The sequence below is a fragment of the Beta vulgaris genome, chromosome 2, assembly GCF_026745355.1.
Source record: "Beta vulgaris subsp. vulgaris cultivar EL10 chromosome 2, EL10.2, whole genome shotgun sequence".
Taxonomy (NCBI): domain Eukaryota; kingdom Viridiplantae; phylum Streptophyta; class Magnoliopsida; order Caryophyllales; family Amaranthaceae; genus Beta; species Beta vulgaris.
In genome coordinates this window covers 23312123-23338172 of record NC_079203.1, presented here as the reverse complement: position 1 = coordinate 23338172, position 26050 = coordinate 23312123, and the positions used below count along the sequence as shown (strand labels likewise).

At 37.3% G+C, this 26050-nt stretch overlaps 1 protein-coding gene across 2 annotated transcripts; it reads right to left on the bottom strand.

The window, feature by feature from the left end:
- Positions 1–5022: 5022 nt before the first annotated feature.
- On the bottom strand, positions 5023–25520 carry LOC104887100 (uncharacterized). Of its 2 annotated transcripts, none has more exons than XM_048638885.2 (18): positions 25366–25520; positions 24741–25026; positions 23969–24155; positions 22887–23198; positions 22675–22764; positions 21959–22429; positions 21590–21697; positions 19228–19358; positions 19007–19139; positions 18143–18503; positions 17524–18041; positions 17232–17411; positions 16989–17147; positions 10343–10417; positions 9880–10024; positions 8925–9121; positions 8289–8504; positions 5023–6466 (listed from the first exon to the last, which is right to left on the bottom strand). In XM_048638885.2, exons 2-18 carry the CDS (start codon positions 24989–24991, stop codon positions 5819–5821), a joined length of 4182 nt encoding a protein of 1393 aa, XP_048494842.1. In that variant the 5' UTR covers positions 24992–25026; positions 25366–25520; the 3' UTR covers positions 5023–5818. The 2 variants fall into 2 exon arrangements, with proteins under 2 accessions (XP_048494842.1, XP_010669990.2); XM_010671688.4 differs by having other exon boundaries at positions 22887–23195.
- Between the last annotated feature and the right edge of the window lie 530 nt (positions 25521–26050).

Below are 26050 nucleotides of genomic sequence, written 5' to 3'. Positions count from 1 at the left end.
GGATTCACTCCTGAAACGGTTTGGATTCTCTCCAGAAACAATTAATTCACATGAATTAAACTTAAAACTCAATTGGTTTTTATAAATGCATGAATGGAAATATATATATAGGTTAGAAGAAACCTACATCAACTAGAAAACATAATGCATAAAGGATAAACAAAAACAACATAACAAATCTATCAACTGATAACACGACTAAGGAATAAAACCCACACGCCTAAGTAATTAGAATCCTAATGCAAATCAAACTCTAAACAAAATAAAGTCCTAATGCCAATGAAATGCTTAACAAACTAGGAATTAAAAACCTAAATTACATAGAATTCTAACAGAACTAGAAGTCTACACAATTAACTCTTCTCTTCCATATCATACTCCTCTTCTTGAAAGAAACTTCCAATGAAATACTTAACAAACTAGGAATTAAAAACATAAATTACATAGAATTCTAACAAAACTAGAAGTCTACATAATTAACTCTTTTCTTACATATCATACTCCTCTTCTTGAAAGAAACTTGTCCTCAAGTTTCGTCATATGGAAAACATGGGAATAGCTCGCTTGAAGTAAGTGTTGTGCAAATGCCATCACTAAGCAGTACTTTGAACGTTTCATACCCAATCTTTTCAATGATTTCTAAAGGTCCTTCATTCATGGTTTCATCATACTTATGATTTATGTGGAGTTTTTGGGCATTGAGGGACAACCATACACGATCTCCCTAGGCTAGCTTACTACTTGGCGCAACTATAAATTGGCACGCCTTTCCTTCTTTTTCGTAGTGGTGCCCAACAACTCATGATGGCAAGATGTGAGGCAAGTGCGAGTCATGCTTAGGTGGTGGTTTATCAACTATTGAAGCAGCAACATCATGTTGGGGCTTACAACGCCTAGTTTTTGGAGGCTACGATTTCAGCACCATGCGTTTATCTCCCATCAAAATCGAATAATTATTAGTCTTGCCATTGTACAGCACATGCCTATCACTTTGCCAAGGACGACCTAGTAATAACGAGCACACAGTCATGGGCAAGGTGTCACACTATAGTTGGTCCATATACGACACAAAATCCAACGAGTGATTATTGTTTACGCACCCAAATTCCATCATCATTTGACCAACTCAGTTTATATGGATGTCGATGCTTGTGAGTTTGCAAATTCAAAGAATCAGCCAAAGAAAAATTAAACACGTTAGTACATGATCCGCTATCTATAATAAAGGAGCCAACTTTACCATTGATCAAACAATCCAAGTGAAATAGATTGTGATTTTCATGTTCCGGAGCACAAATAAGTTGTTTAGACCAAAAATCATCATCATCCATTGTAGGTTATGTGGTGGCTGAATTAGAAGAGGTTGTGCGTGCATATCTTGGGCCATAACCAATACTAACTCCTCGCGTGTGGTAAGGGTTGTATTGGGGCAGTTCTTAGCAATATGACCGAGTCCTTGACAATGAAAGCATTGAATTTTCTTGCCTTTGAGCGTTGCACTAGAGGGGCAACGGGTGTTGTTGTCGAAGAGTCGGATTCTTTAGGCTTATCAACAGCCAAATTAGTTGTAGATGCAGTAAATGTAAACCACAAAGGTTTCTTAAAGCAAGACTTTTGTTGTTGCCTTTCAGTTTTGGACACAGGAGTACAAACGTCATCAAATGTTGCATATTGTTGGAGCTAGATCAAATTTTCTATGGACGGTTTCAAGCCCACAAGGAAGCGAGCAATTTTTTGTTCATCCACTTCACGAATATAACACGCCATATGCAGGCGTTCAAATTCCTTTATGTACTGCTCGACGCTCATATATGCTTGCAGCGGATATTAGTCTTCTTCAAGGAATTGAAATTCAAGAGCAAGGCCCTACTATTTCACACCTATTCTTTGCAGATAATGCTCTTTTCTTCTTCAAAGCCTCTGATGCTGCATGCACCGCGATGACGACACTTTTGAATTGTTTCTATAACATTTCTAGGCAACTTCTCAACTTACAAAAATCTTTTGTAAAATTCAGTCTTATTATCTGATTAGAGCAACAACAACACTATAAAATCTTGCTACGTATGACAAGGCACAATAACATGGGAAAACACCTTGGCGTTCCAATTGACATACAAGAAGCTAGGGTGAGTCATTTCACCCCTCTATTAGATATTGTCTCCCAAAGGATTGCACAATGGCAACATCGCAAGTTATCCCAATCAGTGAAGCTCATTCTGATCAACTCTATTCTTGTGCCATCAATCATTCATTACATATCGGTACTTTGTATACCTTTATCTATAATACATAAAATAGACGGTATGATTCGCAGGTTTTTTAGGGAAATCTGACCTCCAAGGGTATTCATTGGTGTGATAAAAGTTTAGTACAACTTCCAAAGGAAGTAGGAGGTCTTGGTATTCGCAACATTGAAATTTTCAATACAACTCTACTAATGAAACAAATTTGACAAATGCAAGAAAATTCATAGCTGTTAGTTTCAAGAGTCTTTAAGGATTCAAGACGTCATCAATTTCGACTTCATGTCCGTCATCACAATGTGTCTTGGGGTATGCGTGGTCAACAACATGATGAAACAAGTTTGGATAAAGGATATGCATGGAAGGGTGGAAATAGTCAGTCTCTTCTCGCTTCGAGCAATAGGTGGGTCAACTGTACTACTCCTATCATAAGAGATGATATCTTGTTAGCAGAAGCCGCAAGACTGAAGGTTGCGGATCTAATGGTAGAAGATAGGCAGATATGGAACATTCACCAACTCTACAAATACTTCATCCCGTCAAGTGCAAGTATGATAAGAACATTGGAGCTTCCCTGCATCTCCAATGTTCTTGACATACAATATTGGCCTCTAACAAGGTCGGGTTTTTTTGACCTGCCACCACATAGAAAACTTAAAAATAGGAGGCCACCATATAGAAAACTTAAAAATAGGAGGCATCACGTTCATATTTTTTAAAGAGGATTTATAGTTTTTTAAAGTTGTTGGGTTTTATTTAGAGTATTTACTTTGATTTATATTGATTGTTTTAGGCGGAGATTATTCAGTAGGTGACTTTTAAGTGATTAAAGGTTGCCTATCAGTTCGTTTAAACAAGGTACGTATATACCTATGTGATATGTGATATAGTATCATAATTTAAGAAGGAAAAGTTGTAGTATCATGTATAGGAACTTTATAAGTTCATATGTGATTTCTAGTATGATTGGATTTGACATGTTTTACGCATGTGTGCAAACATGTTGATCATGAGAGTTGATTATGAGTTGATTATCATGTTTGTATGGAATTATTGATGCAAGCATGTGGATGGGAACTTTAGCTATTAATTCACATGGGAGAATTAATATATTATTGAGATTGAATCATGTTGAATCGTGTGTTCCCTTACTTTATTATTTTCACTACTTTATAAGGATTGTGGGCCTTATTTGGTAAATTGATAAGTTATGCCGTTGAAAGGTAAGATTGATTGTTGGCTAGGTTCAAAAAATAAGTAAGATTGGAGTAAAAGAAAGTAATCTTTGATTGTAAGTTGTGTGATCACTTATTAAAGCCTAAGATTAAAAGAAGTTCAGTTGTGAATGTTTGATTTGATATTTCTGTGTTACTTGTGTGTGTCATTATAAGTAATAAATTGTAAATCACGTTGTAACTTGGATAATAATAAACTTTAGACTGGTGCACGTCTAGAGTTGGACAATCCGAAGTTGGGGTACATGGTAAGCGTGCCATGGCTTTTTCCGGGAAATGGATTGATCACCATTCCTATTTTTTCAAAGGTTCCTCAATATCGCAGGTCATTCTGAAATACGGAGTCGCGCCCGTATTTCGTCTTCCTATGTGAAGGCAAGTTTAGATAAGACAAATCGATCTCGTAACTATTCCATTAAAGTAATAAAAAGATGTTTAAAGTTTAGTTCAGTAGAAGTTATCTGCAGAATGTTATATTGTTATGTTATTATTTATCCCTGCATGTTATTTCTTAGTATCATGTTAGGAATGTTTACGTACTACTTTGTAGTACTCAGCTTTGCTGATTACGTACTTTGTTTGTGATTGTTGATCATGGCTTTGCCGTATTGATCCTGTGATGACCCAATTTGATGAGCATATTCTTTAGAGCATTGACATCTACAGGTTTGCACATGTTGCATCATGGGGATCTGGGAATGGATAGCTTGTATAACAAATTGTTATATCTATTACTTTAGTAGGAACATATTATATTAAGTTTGGTTTTAAAGTAGACATTTATAGTGTGTTTGGTTTTACGTACTTATTTATTTATTATATTAAAGTATAAATTTTAGTTATATGTTTTCCGCTACAAAATTTTGAATAAGCCGATACATTATCACACGGGCAATAATTTTTGGGTAATTCTCTATCTCTATTATATAAGTCAAGGGGGAAGCTATATCCTGCGCTTTTCGATTTGAAAATCGGAAATTGGACCCTGTAGATTTCGTTTTTTTTTCCCAGAAGTAGACTCCAGGACTGGATTAGTAGCTGTAATGTTGTGATCTGTTCCAACAACATTCATTTTCACCTAGAAGGTTTGAGGCTTCTCCACTTTGATAGTGGTGGTACCTTGGTAGGAGTTCCGTTCTCCTACCTTTCTCCTTTTCTCCTCCTTTCCAAGGATTGAAGAGTTACTCAACACTTCATCCTCACCGACTACTTTAGCAGTAGTATCAACAAAATTTGAAGACAGTCTTAACAAAGACGATACTTCATTTAATTTTTGTCGAAATTCTCCATTATTTGGGTGGAGTTTAAGAGCTTAGATAAGGTCTATTAACGCTATGTCGGGTTGGCTAAGTTCCAAAGCTGCAATAGCTCTCCTAAAATAAGCTTTTGCATTGGTAATTTCATACATTAAAACAAGAGAGCACAACTCACCCACTTTCTGAAAATCCTTTTCCTTGATAAAACACGCAGCCAAATTCAGATTGATAGATAAAGCTAGGCGTTAAAAAAACATAATTTTCCTCTTCATTAGTAACATCCACAAAAAACAACTTGATGCCTTGAATATAGTGTGCAGTGGCTGACCTAATGTCACTGTTTCGATAAAAGGTATTACCCTCATATTTCAAACTTCGAACATACTCAAAAATACCAAAAGGATTAACAAGAAATTCAATCCTCTGGACCCAACTAGTTGAAGAATAATCATGCTCGTCAAAGTGATAAAGGCACAGTTCCCCCTTTAACTCGTCAATGCTAATCATGATAACTAAGAAAACAAAAGAACTCTAAGGACGAAAACGATAAACCCACGAGTAGAAAGGAGGCACCAACGCCTCTGAAATCAATCTAGTATAGGTTGGAAAGCTACAACTACTGAAATTGAAAACTAGGAAAAATGAGAGCTTAATTGAAAACCTCACATTAATTTGCCACAGCTTGAGCAGAGGACCGAAATTCCTGACATCAGGAGGTGGTTTCGAGTCGCCGGCGTCCAGAAAAGGGAAGTCAATCAACGATCGACTTCGATTGTGTACCTTCTTCGCGACTCCCGAAAACCCCCTGTTTCAACACCCTTGAACTCAAACTCATCGTTGTGACGCTACGGCTACTGCGGGGGAAAAGAGGCTGGGCTCGCCGACGACCTCTTTATAGCCGGAGATGCTCAGGCCATCGACGAGCCAGCAGGGGGAGGGGGTTGAGCGCGGCGGAGGCTATGAGATTCGCTAGGGTTTAGTTGCAGTGGAGTTGTGGAGAGAGAATTTTTTTTTTTTTTTACCTTCGAGGTTTTTTTACTTTGTTAAACCGAATTATATACATAAAAAGATTACTGTAAAATTAGTTTTGTGCTTCTGTAACAAACATTTCAGGATACAATTTCTCAAAGGCATTTTCCACTGAAGAAAAATCAATACTGAAACCATAAGTCTGACCCCCATACTGCACATAAAGGTAATCTTTTGAAGACATAGGCAATGGCAGAATCTCTGCAAGCTCTGGAAATTCAGATTCGGGTTGTTGTGCATCTTTTTTTCCCTTCATGGAGTAATACAGATCCGCCAGTAAAAGCCAAATGAGATCGGGATCAATTGATGCAAGTCCTGAAAGGGCGTCTATTGAAGCATCCCAAAGCCCAGCAAGACCGCTACATGCTATTCCAACCACAAGACCACTAACTTTCTTGAATATTATTTCAAGAGCTGAAGCACTCTTATTATCCCGTGATAACTCAGCAATCATGTGGAGCATTGCTTCTTGGGTTTTCAGATTAGAAGTTTCAGACACAGGATCTTCTGATGTTCGAGAAGTACTTCTATAAGGTAATAGTGGTGTTTTTTCATCACTTGAAATAGGTTTTCTTTTAAATGGTGATGTACTCAAAAGCTTCCAGAAATGGGAGCCGTCAGTTTGGAAACGCCGTGAAAAGAAGCTTCCACCACATATCTTCACCACATTGCTTATCACTTCTGCACATCTTCGGACAGGCTATATATACACAGGAAGTATCAGAAAATGTAGGCAAATAAGGCAACATATTACACCCCCTCCCCTTTAACTCATGGTTCCATACACACACTAACAAACATTGTTTGGTATGGAAAATGGAAATATATATATATATATATATAGGGGCAAGATCACATGAGAATGCTCCTTATATGAGAAATGAGAATGAATCTCAACTACACGATTGGTTTAGAGTTACAACACTTATTCATTAGAGTTACATCCCTCTAAAAAAATTTGAATTCAAAAAAAAAATTGTTTTGATTTTGAATTTTTTTTTTCAAATATTTTGTTTTTGGAGTTACATCACTTTTTCATTAGAGTTACATCACTTATTCATATGAGTTATGGCGTGTAAAATTCATTCTCATTTCTCATATAAGTATGCATTCTCATATGAACTCACTTCTATATATATATATATATATATATATATATATATATATATATATATATATATATATAAACAAATAAATAAAAAGAATTGATCATTTACTACCCAGATAGCATTATTTACTACCCATTTCATTTTTATATATGTATTATATATGCATTACTCCCATTATTATATATATGGATTATTTCATTATTATATAATATATATGCATTATTTCATTTTTATATATGGAAAATATATGTATTTCTCCCATTATTTACTACCCATTTCATTTTTATCTGATTTGATGTCTGTAATACATAAACGGAAGAGTACCAAATCGTTCCCAATTCACCATGGGTAGCGTTCTGGAAATCGTACCCTAATCTGTTCGAGTAACATTGGTTTGAATTGTTGGTGCTTGATTTTGGGCTTGCCGGGTTAGGTGTTGGCTAGATTTGTTGTTACCGTGGGTCAGTTTATGGGTCGGGGGATCGGCTTTTGGAGGTAGTGATGGGGCTTGGTGGGTATGGTGGGATTTGGGCTCGTCAAGTTAAGGGTTGACTAGAATTGTTGTCAGTAGCAGGTAGGTTTCTGGGTTGGGGTATCGGGATTTCGTGGCTACAGCGAGGATTGGGATTGCTGGCTGTGCTCGATTTTTGGTGGTGGTGGCCTGGTGGGTAGGGCTGTTGGGGGGCTTTTTGGAGCGGGTGGAGGACTGTCACCTGATTTTTTGGTGGGGTTGGGTTAGGATTTCATGAAAGGGTGGTCTTGATGACTGATGAGTTGGTGTAGCGTAGCTCTGAGTTTTTTAGAATCTGTAAGAGGGGGGAGGTCAGAATAACCTGATTGGGGTTAATTCTATAATGCAAAAGGGAGAAAAAGAATTTGAAAAAAAAAAAAAAAAACATCAACGGAGGGGATCAGAATAAACTGATTTGGGTCAATTCTATAATGCAAAAAGGGAGAAAGAATTTGAAAAAAAAAAAAAAAAAAAACCATCAACCGTATACCATCTAAGGTGAAACAAGGGTTTTGATTCCATTTCCCTTAAAAGCCTCCAATCAAACTCCCCATAGAACAAACGGGAAAAAAAGTTGCTCTAAAGTAACGATTGACTGCTTGTGGTTAGAAGGGAAACTGCAATATTTAAGAACCATCATATTTAACCAATAATCAACGCCTGAAAATTTAAGTTATACTAGAGTGAAATAAATCCACATACGACTGAATAGACAACAAGAAGCATGCCAGACTACCCCCTGGCGATCCAACTATGTCATCCCCCTTTACGTTTTATTACAGAAAGTCGAAGTGGTTGTCGTTGTTATTTAAAGGAACTAAGAGGACAAGTTTATGATAGATGACAGTCAAGAGAGTCATATTTTGTTGCCAAAAATGTAACAAAAATATATAGATGCTTACCACAGGAATCCTATTTCGAACACAAGCAACCAAGAAAGGCCATATTTTGTTCATTGCTGGTAGTAATCTATTTTCATCAGTCCCCTCTTCAGCAGCATCAAGAATGTCTTTAAGATTATAGAACAAACATAAAGATGCTACTTGTTCGATGCCTTCTTTACTTTCTTTCTCATGTCTAAATGCTTCCTCCACTTTCACCAGTGTAGCAATACCATCCTATGTGAATGACCAGGGAAAAGAAAGAATCAATTAGCCACTTGCATACTTAACTGGACAATTAAATCCAACTATTACAAGGTTTAGCCAGCACCTAAGCAGTAGAAATATATGAGCAACAGTAGACAGAACTTTTCACTTTTTTTGTAGTCCTCCCTAATGTGAAGACATTCACAATTGCACTTGATAAACAACAGTCATAAGACACGTGGATTCAAGGATCCCCTTGCTCTACAGCCGTTATATATAATATAAATTTAGAGACTAGCATCTTTCACAAATCACAACAAATAATTTTGTGTACGATTTAAAAGCATAAATAGAGGAGTTACAAATTCAAATGCAAGTCAATGATACATCAAATGATGAAAGCGCTCAGCACTTGAAAAAGATAATACTCCTGAAGTTAACAAGAGATACCTCAATTATGTTCAATGCAATCAAGCATACTGGTTCCTTTTCAGATGCAAGCAACGGAGTAACAGCTGTCAAACAGGACACTGCAATAGATGCAACGATTCGACGGTACCTCTTACTGTCATTCAGCTTAAATAGAATACTCTCCCACTCCTCCATGTTCAAAACAAGATCATGAGAAAAGGCAGCTTCATCTGATTCTGCACATGTTATCAAATGTCATCTTCCCCTCTAAGGATAGGTTTAATAAAGTTGAAATATGAACATTGTACAGAGTGCCAAGGTCATTCAATGTTATCCATTCCCAAATACTTTGATATCTGGGCAACTAAGCCATATCTAGCATTTTTTAACGATAGATTTGCAACCTTCTGCAAGAACAAGCCACCATTCTAAATAGACAAAAAGTTGAGTAACCTAAGGGCCACCACAGGTAAAGTATATTTTTGTGCACACACCATAGCATGAGTTGCACCAGGTACTTGTGTGCAAGGAATTTGTCAAAACTGCTGTGTGCACAATAGAGTACAAAACGCACAAACTGGTAAACAAGACATTATATCCTACCCCTTGCAAGGTTCATTGTCTTTCATTCACCATGAGAATACTCAAAAACAGTTTTTCCTGGGAAATAAAGGTGTAAATTTACACCATTGAGCATTCAGTGAGAATAGATTACAAAAGGCATGGTAAGGGAAAAAAGGGCTGTTAAAGGCATAACCAGGTTGCAACGGGAGAAATACCGAAAACCCATTGGCCCTAACAGAAGGATGACTTCCCAAAAGCAAAAAGATTGACAACTCGAAACAATAGTCCTTTTTGATCAATTTAAAGAAAAGATTCCATAAATCTCTGCCAGAAACAAAAGTTTGTACAGCACAAGTATGAAACTCAGAAGGATGGCCAGAGAGGCAGGGGATATTCTGGGGCCAGGCAGACCAGAAAGATTTTCAAATACCTGCAGCTCCAGCACTTATAGTATGCTGTCCAAGTTGCTTTTTCACATCAGATGCTTTAGAATCAATATATGCCAAAAAGGATTCTGCTTGAACAGGTAACATATAAGCCTCCTGCTTAGCTGCCTTAGCAATCTCCGCTATAGCCTGATAAAAAAATGAAATTAGTACATACACGAGACACCAGAGAAACTTTTCACACAAGCTGTAGGCAAACGCCCAAATATTTAAGTTCAAAGACCATAACCTAACCAAACAATACAGACTTGCCAACCCATTGATGTTAAGCATAAAAGAAGCAACATTTGACCACTTGTTTGTTGCTAGGCATCTATCTACCCATTGTTAGAAGCTGGTACTTAGCATTGAATACATGTCTACTAGGAATATTTGAAGGTGCATTGAGCTACAGAGAGAAACATTCATATGCACTTCTAGTCAGAGGGTCTAATGAAGAAAGAAAACCTTCAAGAAATGAATGGTCAACTCCGGATGCTGATGCCTTCCAAGGATCTCAAGTTCCATTGAAACAGAGCGCATCTACAAAGACCACATAAACTTGTGAGGCATAACTAGATGCATAAATACAACTGTAACTGTCAATTGATGTTCTATAAGACACTGAGAGAACCAAAAAGACAAATGAAATGTCTCACAAAACCAGCTTGGTGAAGATTGTGGCCAATTTTTAGAAGTAAAGTTTTAAAATTATTGCTTCCTTCCTTTCCGTCTTGGAAGAAAATAAGTCCCGGGAATATACTCCGTGTATCTGTCAAGCCGACTAAGCATGGAAGACTATGAAGTCGTGGATCATGTTTGACCCATATCTAGATAAAATAGAGCAGCTGCAGCAGCAGATATATAAAGACCACAACTGAGCAATTCATGTCAGATCAAAACAGCTAGAACTGAAGCACAGAAACCCCAGCAAATGCAATACACAGGTGATACAGGAAGAGATACAATTTCAAACTAGAAAACAACCCTTCTGCCATGATGTAGAAAACAAGATACATCATAAGGAGGTAACTCAACTGTGGATTTGCTGGACACTTACTAATTTCGTGAGCACTGAGCAGACTAATAAGATCTATAGTTTCATATATAAATTTAGAGCTCTTCATGATGTGAAAGCTCATGAAAAACTCAAGTCAAGCTTATCTGTGCTCAAGCTTAGCTCAAGGCCTTAACAATTAAGTCTAGTCATCTAAGCGCCTCACAAAAGCTTGACTTAAGCTCTGTTTTTTTACCTTAAATAAATAAAAGTTGAAGGGAAAATTAGTCTACCCATGTTCAATTTATAAGTTCCAATAAACTTAAGAGCTTCAATAAGTAAAGATAAGTGGATTTCAGGAGCCTTACACAGCAGACATACACTTATATACTCGAAATGAAGAGCAGATCAAAATAATATACACACACATATAAAAGCATTCACAACTTTATCAAAATAAGCACTTAAATAATGATGAAGAACACTTTTTGTACGTGCAAGTTTAGTTTCTAATGAAGTATAAGGTGCACCAAGGCGTGAAGGGACCTGAAAGACGAAGACACACACATCCTGTAGGGGAAGCGCACCCTTTTATTTATATCTATTAATTTTCTTTTGTTTTACTGAAGAGCCCCAAATTAAGGGAAATACTGCATGATTACACGCTGGTCAAGCTGTCAGAGACTAGAGAATGTGGAGATTGGGAAGCTTCCTGACTCACCATAAAAAGATAGTGGGAGGAAAAAAGTAATTACAGCAAAAATCCTTCAAGCTTCCAGTAGAGGTAAAAGTCTCGAAGAGTAAGAGAAAAAAGAAAAAGGCAGATACAAGAAAAAGAGAAAGAAGGAAGACTGAAATGAAATAATAAGATGATGAAGAGAGAATGAGACAAGAAAAGAGCATAGAAGGGAGAGAGCCAGAGCAGCACAGAGCAAAGAGAGCAAAGAGAAAGAAAGAGAATGTATCTAAAACTCTTTACCGACAACCACCAGCGGACCTGGTGGTTGAACAGCTGGAGATGGCTTGCCCCCATCCTTTGTCATAACCAGCGAATTGGCAACCAAAAATGCTAGGCAGTTTGCAAAGCAAGGTTTATTTCGAATTGGGGAGTATGATTTTACCTCGACAACTGAAGATATTTTATGTATTTAATTGGGGGATCTTGCTCCAATTTTATTTGAAAAAGGGACTAGGTAACAAATAATTAGAAGAAAAACAAAAAATTTCTCTAGATGTGACCCAAATCCCCCTTTTCACGTGCATCTCTATAAGTGGGCAAGATCATGCTCCCCTCAAGCCTTGTCGGAGAGGCTGGAGGTGTGCACATCGTATCTCCTGTCGCAAGTCACCACGCAGCTTGCACCTACCTCTTCAGAAGCTTCATTCCTTGGACCTTACCCCTTGCCTAAACGCAACGAGGGTGCGCTTTTTAAAAGTAAGTGTGAAATCAATAATATTGCAATGAAGAATGACAAATAATGAATAATACTAGTTATTAAATCTAGACTTAGCATTAGCTCGATTTGAGTAACGGTGTTTGGTTTCAAATTGAGATGAGTAAACCAAAGTTTGAACTTCACTTTACTTGTTATGATCTTATATCCTAATCTTTAAGTAGCGAACCCCTTCACTATATTCCTAAAGCTACTTGAATAAAGCAAATGAATGAGCTTTTAGTTCAGGTACTAATCATCCTTGGAGACTACTAAATCACCAATGTTTTAGGATTTAATCAAAAGCCTCAAATCTGAAATTTGAAGCACCGTCTTACAAAATGGATGGAAAAACAAGTATGTACAATTTTTTACAAGAATGGATTACCATGTTACTAGGAGAGCATTATTGGTCTATAATATTTATCAAACTAACTTTCCAAGAGGCATGTATTGTATGCTTATCATAGTTCGAACATACGGTTTCGGTCACGATCGCGATAACGGTCACGGTGATACAGGAATGTTGCGGTTGTCATATCATCAAATATCGGCTTGGACCATGAGATATCTCGAGAACTTGCCTAGAACGCGGCCTTTTTACACCTTTATGATGCGAGTAATATCGGTTCGGTAGATTTGAAAACCTTTACGACACGTGCAATGCGATACGATGCGGCCTTGTTTTGACACCATGATGCTTGTAGCCATCATTTTCAGTGACGCGTTTCTTGATTAAAGACACATGGATTCAACTCTTTCCTTTTCGTGTGATTGCTTTCTTGATATTCTTGGGACGTATTACTGGTTTCTTGGTGATCTTTTTGGTGTTTTATGTGTTTAGTTATGCCAAATACAAAAGGGATATGAAGAATTCAACGATCTCAGTCAAACACAACTAGGTTTTTGCTATCTCGGCAAGGTTGCTATCACAACTCAATCACTATTCCCAAAGGAATTAATTTCATAAACTCGTCATTTTCCTTGATGGTCGAAAAGTCAGCAATATAAAATATAAATACAAGAGTAACTTGAACTAACTAGAACTATAAAAGCTTTAAAGATGAACAAAAGTAACTAACTAAGATAGAGAAGACACTTGATCACCAAGTAACTCTCCTTACACGCCTAAAACACTTAGAAACCTAAACCAACTTAAACTCCTAATTCACGCCTAATATGAATTAAAATAAACATAAGTAAAATAATTAACTCTGATGCCTAAAATAGGAAAAATTCTTTCAAGTGAAAGGTAAAACCTATAGGCCAAATCCTAATGCCACTAGAATTATCAAATTACAAAGTTTCTGAAGAATCTAAACAGAACTAAGAGACTATATAACATGTCCTAACAGAAACGGACCAGTGGTAGGGAAGTCATTCTTGCCACGCATCATTAGGAGTACGATTTGACATGAAATGTCGACCTTAGTCTCAAAAGGCCACTACGTAAAAGGAAAAAAAAAACAAATAACATCATTTCCTAAAATCAATGACGCATCCATAAAAAGTATCACATACCATTACTACCTAGATAAATCATGAGCATACCAAATAAATCAACTTCTGGAAAAAGATGTTCTACTGTGTCCCTAAATCCTTCAAATTAGAAGTCCACATATCCACAAATTTCCATTGAAGGGATCAAATGCACAAAATCAATACCCATGTTAGTCTTTCATCTATCTATCCAAGTAATATAGGCCTCCATTGGTACCACTATACCTTGGGACTTAATCCCATGCACTTCGACCTCCCTTAGTTTCCCAAAGGGTGACAGGTTTCCTAGGTCCCCCATAAAGACACGCCATGACGGGAGTAGCATGAATTTTCCATAAAGACAATTAATTGCTTTCTCTAATCTGACAAGACAAAGCACCAATGGCACAAAACTTTAGTACAAGGTCTCAAACCAAACAATTGTTTTTTTCCAAAATTGTTAAGAGTCGTAACTTCAGGTTTATGATTCAAGTATCATAACCTTCATTTAAGGCATTGCCTTGCCACTACATGCCCATGGCTCACCTAGAGTCCACCGAGGACATGTCCTTTGCCTTGTCAAGGCTTGAGGATGGCATGTTCAGGGACTTCGCAAATTCCATCATGGCATGACTGTATACTTGTTAGCCCCTCCTCAAAGCATGTCCAAGTTAAAGCTGACATTGCAGTGTATGCAAATATCTCTTTCCAAGAATATGACTTTGTCATGGCATTCTTGTGAGCATCCACTCTGACACACCCAAGATAAGACTTTATCATTTGTATATTTGCACAAATCTCACTCTATATCTGTGTCCAAGTCAAGGCTCTGGACAAACCAATGAAAATGTTCCCCCATTTCCTACTCCTGTCAAGAACTTGTCATGGAAAGCTCGAAAACAAGCTTATATATATCTTTGGCTCATGATGTAACATGGCATCGTGGTCCTAAGTCATGAGCTCAGTTTTATAAAGTGATGACTTGTTGGCAGTTTCGAACTCTTTTTGTGTTTTGCGATTTTTATATGAACAAGAACGAAATTAAAGATGGATATGCTCTTAAATCTAGGTTTAAAAGGTTCTCTTGTGAGTCTCGGCTCCAAGATCACACAAAGTCTCGGTTTGTGTATTTGAACACTCAGTTCTATGCAAGCACAACAAGCTTAACACGTTTTCTTAAACTAACAAATTGATTTTATTAATGAATTAAAAAGCCTTATATAGGCGTGTAAAACAAAAGCAAAGAAACAAACCCTAGTCCTACTAAGGCTAGGAAACTAAGAACAAGATAAGAAAGAAATAAACACACTCCTAATCCAAGTAGAATAAGCTCAACTTGGTGACTACTAACTAGACTTTTAATACTGTTACAACTCTACTCCAATTATAACCCTAATCTAACTAGGATTTGGACTTCTAACTCAACTAAAAAATTTAAACTCCTAACAGAACTAGGAGTTCTAATCCTACTAGAATTAGGATTTTAAGAGTACTATTCCTACTAGAACTAGGAAAACACACCAATCCTAACAGAACTAGGACTTGTAGGAAACGAACCATCCCTCACATGGATCATCAAGCGCCTTGGGCACGCCTAGGCAAGTAGAGGCGCTAGCCAAATAGCACGCAAAGCAAACTACTAACGGCGACTTCAGGCGCACCCCTTTAGCCGCCTTTGGGAGAGGCGCAAGCGCAACAAGGGTGCACGCTTTTGGGAAAGAGGGGCTTAAACCGCTCTTATTGAGTTGAATTCAAAGAAGGCAACAAAATCTCAAATTAAATGTTACCTAAGCTTTCAATAGCAGATTTCAGCAGAATCCCTCACTTAATTGCAACAAGGTCCCTCACTTAATTGCAACAAGATCCTAATATTTCAGCTAAAAATCAAAATCCCCAATTTGGGGGTAAACCCTAATTTGCGAATTGAGATCTATCTTTTCAATTGAGAGGTCAACCGACTTCCCAGCTAATAGCTATGGCAGCGAGCATACTCGGTGACTTCTGCCACCAGGTCTACGGTCTGCGGTGGTCATCTACGGTGAAATTTTTTAGGTAAGTTTTCGTCGATCTCTGCTATTCTCTCTTTCGATTTGCTTTTCCCTATATTTTTCGATCTGCTTTCCTTTCTCTTTATCATCCCCTTCTATCATCTTCTCTATTCTTCTATCTTCCTCTTCGAATCTGGAGCCTTATCCTTTTCTCCATTTTGTTTTATATTCATCAGGCTTTTCATTAGATGGAAGAGAGTTACTGTGTAGGTAAACTCTAGAAGTCAAAATTCAGGTCACCTACGCAGTATCACTCCCCTCACCCTCTCAGTATCATGTGCCCCTCTTCTAATTTCTCCCAGGGCATTTTTTTTTCTTTTTCTATATTTATAGGGATTTGATTATTCTTGTTTATACATACACTTCATACGGATTGATCCAATGTAATTAATAAAAAAATAGTGTGCCTCACCTACGAGATGCGCATGCCTTCGCCTTGTGTCTCAGTGCACCTTTTAAAGCTAAGGTCATGGGTAACTGTGAGCATAGTATCTTACCCTTGTAGAGTCCTTAGAAGCATATTAACAAGGTATCCTATCCTATCATGGCCTTTGTCAAGTTGGTGGCAGCAAGGTATTTCCTCACCAGCTAATAAGCTATACATGTACTCTTTACTGGTAGAACCCTCGATTTGCTTCTCCGTCTACAAGTACTAGCAACTAATTCTAGCTATCATTCATCCCCAGGGCAGGTTCGTAGTTCTCATTATTACTCGGGCCTCTACCATCAGATGCTCCCCTGTTTGAAGGAAGTTATATAATAGCAGAGATGATTGTTAATAAGCCTGTGCCAGCCGCTCCAATTAAAGGGGAAAAATACTCTAACATAGCAGAAAAGATCTACTAGTCCATCCCTTCCACATTTCCGCCATATATCCTGAATTATCTTCTCTGTCATTCGTCTAATCACCCTCCTTCAATATCCCAATTGCTATAAGATCTTATTTACTTTACCAGGTCCTAGTTTCACCAAATTGGGATTGACGTTCATCACACTCTGGGGAAGAGAGATAAATCAGCTCTAGAAGGGAAAGCATTAAATTTTAAGAAAAATAGCTATTCTTTCTTTTCTATTATTGAACACTTGAACAACCAAAAACAAGATAGAAGACTGGAAAACATGTTTTAACCATCAGAACATACAGAATTAAAACATACCGGCTCCTCCAGCAATGGCAATATTTTATGAGCTACTCCAACACAAGAAAGCATTGCAGAAAGCACATTTGGGACATGAGGATTAGAATCCAAATGACGCAGTTGATGACACAGCGAATCAATAACATAGTCTGAATTTAACATAACTAGGTGACCGACCTGTAGAAAATTTAGGACAAAAAGTCAGCAAACCAAAGAGTGGAAGAAGTGAGAGGACGTGAGAAAACATAATGTGACTCTTACTGTTGAACACCCAGATACGGCAGAAATTAAACGCAAGACGGCATCAGATGCATGTCTGACATCAGAGTTTGAGCATATCAGGTTTTCAAGCAACAGATAAAGAGAGGAACAAAGGAATCCGCTTGATGTAAAATGTTCACCAAGGGTCATATTAAAGATTCCAATACCCTCAATGAGCACCTGTTTTTATAAATATGAAATATGTTAGTACAGTGACAAAACATTCATAGCTAAACAAAATGTAAAAACGATAGGTAGTAGCTGATGTAACAAGCAGTGAAAACGCCATTACCTGGTGTAGCGTAGAAATGTCATGTAAGAAGTGTTTACCAATAGTTCCAGACTTCCCAAGAGATTGAAGAGGAGACATTTCATGTATAACTGGAAGATCCCAAATTTCTGGACTTGTGTATTCATGCAAAATGGTACCAACACAATCAATAACATGCTGCCTCACATACTCAGCTCCACTCATCTTCCAATGTTCATCAGCAAAATGGTATTGCACTTGGCAAGACTGACCAAAAGCAGTGGCATTACCCTTTTGCTTCTCTTTAACTCTTGCTCCAGCCTCTTGAAATATTTTTCTGAAGACATCGTTTGCTTGATCTGACATGCCAAATAGCATCTCATTAAGGATACATGCAGCAGTGCCAGCCAGTCTTAATAATTTCCCTGAATGTGTCCTACTGTACCAAGACTCCCAACTTTCTCTACTGTACTCCTTCATACGTATCTCAGAGATTAATTTCCGCAAATTGTCCAGAGGAATCTCAATAATTTTGGATAAGAGCACTTCATTCCTACAATCTGTTTAACAGCAGAAAGAGACAGAAAAGTACTTGCTTACGATACAGACAAAATCATCAGGATCCACCAAAGAAATGATGAATTTTGAGCAGAAACAATACCAGAAACTAAGGATAAACCCACAAGTCTAAGAATCTGTGCAAGTGCTTGATATAATTTATGACTGCCTACATACGCAAACCAAGGAGGCATTCGTGGAAGTTCATAATCTTCATATGCATGTCCTGTGGAATCCTGCATTTCCCTGACCAAAGGGCGTGTGATTGACACTTCAGACGCGTTGGCATTAGATATAAGAAACTCGCCTGTGGACCTTTTGCTACCAATCCTCAACTCTGCAAGAGAATGCAAATATCCAGTAGAAGAAGGCCTTGATAAGACTAATTTTCCAAGAGAACCAGCAAAGACAGACTCCTGACTCAGACATAGAGCAAATGCATCAAACAACTTTGCAGCCGTAACCTGCATGGTCATATATATATATATATAAGATCAGTTGTAATACTAGCTCGAAATTCAATCAGCAGAAGCTAAAAGGTAAATACACAACAAGATACAAAAGTTATTTTGTTGATAGGAAAGGCTCTGTTTTATGATCAATTTATAGAAGGGAATCCTTCCCCCAGCTCGGGCTCTAAGCAAAAAACAAATTCCCATATCTTGCTTGAGGTGTAATGTGAAGTCCAACGATCTATTTGAAATGGTTTTCCTTCATTTGAACCTTCACTGAGACCATAGTTCCATTGTCAATCTGCACATTTACTGGAATCTTTCCCAAAGGATAGCAGAGATCAATAAACAATATGTTCACTTAATAAGTATCGCCTTTAGGTCTTCTGGAGATGGGAGAGAAAGACATCCTGTCAACACCTTAAGCAGTAGTACCAGGTTTCTATAATGGACGGAACAGCAAAAAATGGGAGAGGCATACGAAGTAGTTTCACAGAAATGATGAAAGGACATACAGGAGAGCGCAAAAGGTGATCAACAACAAGTTGAGGTCCAGAATAATATATCACGGCAAGCATCTGCCGAGCACAAGCAAGGGCTAAAGATTCCTCACATCCAAGCACCAGTTTCGGGAGCTTCTCAAGTAGCCTGCTTTCCAGCAGCAAAATGAGAAGTAAAAGCTTGTGTTAGACGTCATATATAATTTCGTAAATAAAATCAGAGCTAGTATACGGACCTGTTAAATATATCAGCTAGATCATCCTCAACATTATGTTTCCCATGTGACAAGAACAATAATCCAAGAAATTCTTGTGCGGGCATGGACACATCTTTTGAATCATCGCAAACCAAATAACATAAGCACTCCTACAGCCAAAAACATATATGAGTATTCATCCCCAAAACACCCTCCACTAAAAAGAAATGTGACACTAGGAATATCTTAAGCACTGCACATCTTAAGCTCAGTTTAAGAAAGTTAACTAATACTCCCTCCATCTAATAGATTTTGCACTGGTTTGAATTTTCATAAATTTAAAGAATCATCAAGTATCAACTACACTATAGAACTTCAGTCTCTTGGATATTGGACCCAAAGATAGATCCCATTTCTCTCCATCAACAAACAAATCAAATGAATTGAAATGTATCTATGAAATGTTGGCAATAAGCACTTAAGGAGTAATGGGGACTCCGTAACTAAAATCAACAAAGAGATTGAGATAAGGAGGAGAGTAGAAAGAAGTAATGTTAGTGGTCCCCTTTCTCTTATTTTTCTTTTTCTTTTTTCTTTCGTCCCTTTCCTTTATTCTCTACGTAGTTGTTTTCTCTAGCAATGCTCCTTTTAGATCTTCACTTGTTATTACGGATAAAAATGCAACAAAACATTTCTTTTTCTTGCCTTTAAGCTGATTCAACTTCTATTTTTAGGGTTAACACTTAACACGGCACCGTCAAGTGGCTTAAGTCTTGACCAATCCAATCGAAATCCTTCTTAACATGATTCATATTAATAAAGGAGCGACAAGTGGCAACTCACATCTCTAGGACGAAACTATACAATAATAGAGTATCCGAAACAAGCAGTCGTCAACAGATATCGTGCATTCCAAATTGATTAAAGAGATAAGAAGTGAAAGAACCGAAAGGTCGATTCCATTTTATCTCATGTCTTGTCAAAAAAAAAAATCCTTAGATATTAGAACGTGGTAAAGTAATAAACAATTATTATGCCGAGTCCTTTAGAACTCCCAAGGTAACAAAGTTGGTTTAGCAAATTCCGACTTCATTAGAATTTCATCAATTCTCAAAGAATCCTATCTAGATATTAGAATGTGGTAAAGTATTAAACAATTATTATGCCAAGTCCTTCAAAACTCCCATGGTAACAAAGTTGGTTTAGCAAATTCCGACTTCATTAGAATTTCATAAATTCTCAAAGAATCCTATCTAGAATGAAGTATTCCCTCTATGTCTATGTATTGCTGATTAAGAAGTTTTTTATTTCAAGACAAGTATTGTTTTATGATTCCAATTTAATTTTTTGATAATTCTCGCATCTCGCTCTTCTTGCATTAGATATATTACTTATATTCTCCCTACCATATATGCTTCACCAACTCACATTGAACTTTTCGATAGATAACAAAACTTTCACCAAATAGGTTCTCTGCACAAAAGAGAACTATGATGTAGGCCCGGGTAGTGGCCAAGCATAGTATGCAAGGTTTTAAAAGAACAAGGGAAGGAAGTACCAATAGCTTGCTCTAGATATCAATGGTACATATTGACAAATTATCTATTTAGAATACAGCAGCTGTCTTAGCCTGCTTGTGAAGTAAGGATGATGACTGATGATGCATCTGAAAGTGAGTCTTGACTGATAGCAGGATTGAAATCCTAATTTTATTAGGCTTTGTCAAACATCTTAATGATAATTAGAGGACAAAGAATCCTTAATTCAAAAAAAATTGCCAGGCATTTGGAGAACATCTACTTTAATTTTGGAAAATGTGTCTGCAATTATCTTCTAGCACTTCCTCAGTTATGAACTCTTTTATTTTGTCTAACAAATCCTTTTCATCTAAAATCAAAATGATGTTTTAGATGCTTAGTTAATAAAAGCAGAAATGCAAAACAAAAGATAGAAATTGGTAAACTACCTAACAATTAATATACTGTCCTGTCTATATCACTTCATCTCCATAATAGCATTCATGATCCACCTATCCACTACATAAATAAAGTTTTAAAGATCAAGAAATAGAATTAGCATGTAGCACTGAGATAGTCAGGTTAACACCGAAGTGCAAATATATACATACACAAGCAGATGATATCTGTCCCAATAAAATTTACTGAAAGCACCTCCTTTTCAATAGATCAATCCAGAAGCACAAAGCCCAAACCCAAAACCACTAGCCACTATAGATTTTCTCGAGTATGGGCATATATATGATATATTTAGCACTTGCAAGGTCTGGGTACCTGAATCCCTGGAAGTCCCATAACCGAAGATAATGTTCAACAGAGCTAATCAAAGGCGATCAAGAGACAAATTAAAGGTAAACGGAGTAACAGCAATGATGTCATCCTACCAAAAGCATTAATCTGCTCCCCTTCAAATTATTACTGCAATTTAATAAGAGTGCTTGTACTGCAGAGAGAAGCCCACGTCTTATTCTTTTGGATGGATGCACACATATCTGACAATTAACATCAAAAGCACAATTTAGCAGCACATACATAATCATTGACAATGAATAAAGATAGCGCTGGACAAGCTTTGGCAATACTGATATGCAGCAATATGAACAGGAGAGAAATTCAAATAATATTCGAACTTCATTGTCAAGCGTCTATAAAATAATCCAACTCAAGGTAAAGGGTATCAACTCGTGAAGAGCAGTCCTAACTCCTGACTCAACAAACTGCATTCAGAGAATTAATTAGATGCATCAACATACATGTGGAAATGTCTTGCTCAACAAACTGCCAACATTAACTGAAGTCTTTTCAAGCCAGTCACTTGTGCGTTTGACGTGCAAAGGCCCTAGCCCACCATTGGTGTTGGGGCTTTGCTCCTCCCCAAGCTCTTCTTTGGCAGTGATTGCTGGACTTGAATCATATACAGGAGTTTGACTCCGATCCAAATTTTTGACATACAAGTAGCGTAGCTCCTCCAAAATTGATTGGGGAGATTCATTCTCGTGTGATTTCAAACCAGGCACACTATCAAGGGATACATGAGGGTCACAAACATTGGCGTCATCGCGGAGGACTACCATGAGAAATTCAGCCAAGCCCCTAATTGCATGCTCGGTAGCTTCTGTACTTCCAGCAGCCCCACTTATCATAGATTTGGAGACATGCAGAACTTTAGCCAATTGAGTAACTACTCCTGGCAGAAAGAAAGCCAGAGAATCTGCAGTACCAACCTGTCAAAGGGGAAACGACAATCATTCAGAAGACATCAGATTACATTCAAATTTATATTATAACTTAGGATAACCACTTATTCTGAAATAATCAAAATTTTGATTGCAGGCATCTAGAAGCTACTCATAAGCATTACAGACATCTGTAGAGAAATCCCGAGGCTCAAGATGAAAATACCCAAGAATCAGCATTTCCATTTTGTCATGGTTTTTGTTAATAAGTGGAAAGAATAGATCATCTTTACCTTTGCTACAAGCACACGTAAGGTCAGAAGAGCTTCTATCCGGATCTTTGCACTGCCCCTAAGACCTCGTGAACTCTCAGCCTCTGCAATCTTGGTAGAAACAAATCAATAAGAGGAACTCACTTTGCAAGAGAATAAGCATGTGAATGAGAACAGTATTTAAACATGGCAGTCTTGTTTATTTTGCACAATAGCACCAGGCTTCAACATACATTCAGCAAGACAGAGAGCCAGTGTCCAACAGCAGCCGAAGCAATATCTGATTGGAGAAATGCAATCAAGCATTCTTTTGGTTGAGAATGACACTCCAGGTGTTTAGTATTTAAACATTTAGAATCTCCCATATCTAGAAGGGGGGGTAGACTAAAACTGTGTTTGCAGGAGCAAGATGTGCCGTTGCAAGGAATTAAATTGGAAAGCAATGCTCTAAAGCACCTAAGAACTCCTTCCCGGAACTCTTCCGCAGCCTCTGATGGAGATAGCATGGCACCACGAGTCAATTTCTTCAGCAAAACAGCCATCTGCTAGACAACAGACTCAGAACTTCAGGACACATGTAGCATCAACGTTAAAACTTAAATCGAGATAGTACTGTATGAACAATAGTAAGATTATGGCTAAAATAATTTGGAGGAGACCTACTCCCCAAGGACGCAAAATTAAGATTTTCTTCTATCTTGTTTCTGAACATTGCCGGAAACTAAAGTAACATAAAACATTTTAAAGGACGAAAAGTCATTTTCTAGTAAAATAAAAAGATTATTTCTATAATTTAAGAATGAAATTTCAGTATTTTAAATGGGACACTTGATGATCAAGGCTATGCAGGTCTTGAAAGCAATGGCCCACAGCTGCCTAAATTTAGTTTGCCTTTAATGATAAACATTAATTCAGTGATATGGGCAATCACAATTGAGAAACATGTTCAAGTAATTGAACAAAGAAATATTTTTAGTCTAATTCATTGTTTTGCAGTTTGACAGCTCTACTTGTTGATTTCACATGGAAATATCAGAAACCGTAATTAAAGAACAAAATTTCATCCCAACTCCAATGGAACTATTTTCCTACCCTAATACAACCTGAAACTGAGAATGCAAGGAAAATTAAGCATCCCAAATTTCTCACTGAAAAAAACAGTAGAATACTGCAGCTAACAACTTGCTCTTCACATGCATAGATGACTATATTCTGGCTGCTGGCACAGCACAGATGACAAAAAAGCCTCTCAAGGCTAAAGCAAGGCTGTTTAGGTGTATGAATAGAGTTTAAAGGTTATAATGGAAACACATACCTGATCTGCAGAACCTAAGTGACATTTTGTTAGAAGTTCCTCCAAACATTGAAGGGCACCTTCCCCAACAGCATCACTCAGTTTATTTGGGGTTTGATTGACAAAAGGCATAGCAGAATCACACTTCTGAACGGATCTGCAATCCACTGCTGCATCTAGTAGAAGCAGCAATGGGAACAAGACATAGCTGAAAGCGAAATGGAGCACATATTAGAAATCAGTTGAGAAAAACATAGGTAATCGTAATACATATCAAAAATTCGTGTTATAGGATTTTCTTGTCCAAGCTGTATTCAAGTTAGCTGCTCTTATCATGAAAATTTTCATATAATTTATATCACAATCGGAAACGAAAACGAAGAAAACATTGTTACAATTGTTTCAAATAAAATACCATACGCACATATAAGAAGCCAAATGTGGAACCTTTAAGCAATAACTAAGCATTAGTAACAACAGCCAACTATGCATAATATCATCAATCCTGAAACTAATGCTTATTGTTAGCGCTTAGAGGTGCACTAAGTTACTCGAACTCTTCATTTCACCTCAAGTATCCGTGTTAAGTATCCGTGTTAGATCCTCGACCCTCACACATAGGTGGGACCTTCGACACTTCATTTCGGTCCAAAATCATGAAAAAGTTTAAAACAAAATAGCCGGACCGGACACTTGGACATGTACCCAAGTCCGAGTAAATAGGGGTTACATATATCAAAAACGATGTCCAAATTAAAAGTAAATAAAATACAACCATAGAGGGGGGCCATACTCAAACAGGGGTTGGATAGCATAGGAAGAAGATGAGCGAAGAACAGCGAGCAATTGTGAAAGAGCAGGTGAATTCTTCTTAGGGTTCCGAAGAAGGTCAAGCAGCTCCAAGCAGCAAGACTTTAGGTGAGAGAAAATGCTATTTTTTTCATCTTCATCACACGTGGAACCTCCCTCCTGCCACTCAGTCCCTTCCCTGAGCCAGGGCAGGAAGGGCGGCCGCCCTGGGCCCGGGGATGACAGGTCATTCATCCCTGATTTCCAGCCCCAACACTTGAAAAATTGATCTGATGAAATTAAACAAGAACAAGTGAACACAAATAAATATGCGTATCTACAAATTGTAACATAAATTTTCTTATCATTTAGTTCCAAGAAACAAAGATGAATTAACAAGTTATGCCAGAAATTCGAATCATAAGTTTATAACATGTAAATTATCCCTAAAAACATGAAATAACATATGTGAGATAAACAAAAAATAAGTTGAACTCAAGAAACAAACAATAAGAACCGCATAAAACCAATCGCATGAATAATCACATGAAGTAGAACTTAAAAATCGCAATTCCACACCAAAATCCGCAACAAAACAAGTAGATTCATCTAAGGAACAAAACAACAACCTGCAATTCGAGCTTTGGAATTAGCGTATGAGTGACGAATTTGCGTATGAGAATTGAGAATTGAGACTTGAGAGGTTCTAGACTCTAGAGGTTCTAAAGGAATTGAATTTGCCTCTTTTGGAGTGTTACTATACGCCTCTGCCTATGTAGTTTAAAAATTTTCTTTTGATGCAAAACATCCGAATAGGTAAGACTCCAAAAAATTTTAAAAAAAAAAAAAATGAATTGACGTTTTTTTTTTTAGGGGAAAATAAAGTAGTGCATTAATCTAAGGACAATGTGTCCATCAAAACATACGGAGCCACTTCACGAGGACAATGCTTCTCCCAACATTGTTCAACACCGAAAGGCACTACTCTAGCGAGATTATGGGCAACATTATTCCCATCTCTCTTAACATGAATAAATTTAACCGAAATTGAGTTGGAGTGGAGATACAGAAGCTGATGGTAGAATTAAGGTTGGATACCTGATATCTTCTGAGTTTGAGATTTTGGTTTTAATTAAATTATTATTTTCAAGTTTCGAGGACAAAACTTTAAATAAGGGTGGTAGCATGTAATAGCCCTATTTTTAATAGCGTTTATTAAATGTTGATTATATTTATTAACTTAATTATGTTTCGGAAATTCTTATTTTATTTGAATTGTGGAGTGATTTTTTATTTGTCGTGTTGTAATGTATT

Excerpts from the sequence above, each read along its gene's own strand:
- LOC104887100 (XM_048638885.2), bottom strand. The coding sequence starts at position 24,991 with ATGAATGACCTGTCATCCCCGGGCCCAGGGCGGCCGCCCTTCCTGCCC. Across the intron at positions 18,504-19,006 it reads ATCACCTTTTGCGCTCTCCT|GTTACGGCTGCAAAGTTGTT; the intron begins GTATGTCCTTTC and ends ATGACCATGCAG. Across the intron at positions 9,122-9,879 it reads TATAAGTGCTGGAGCTGCAG|AATCAGATGAAGCTGCCTTT; the intron begins GTATTTGAAAAT and ends TAACATGTGCAG.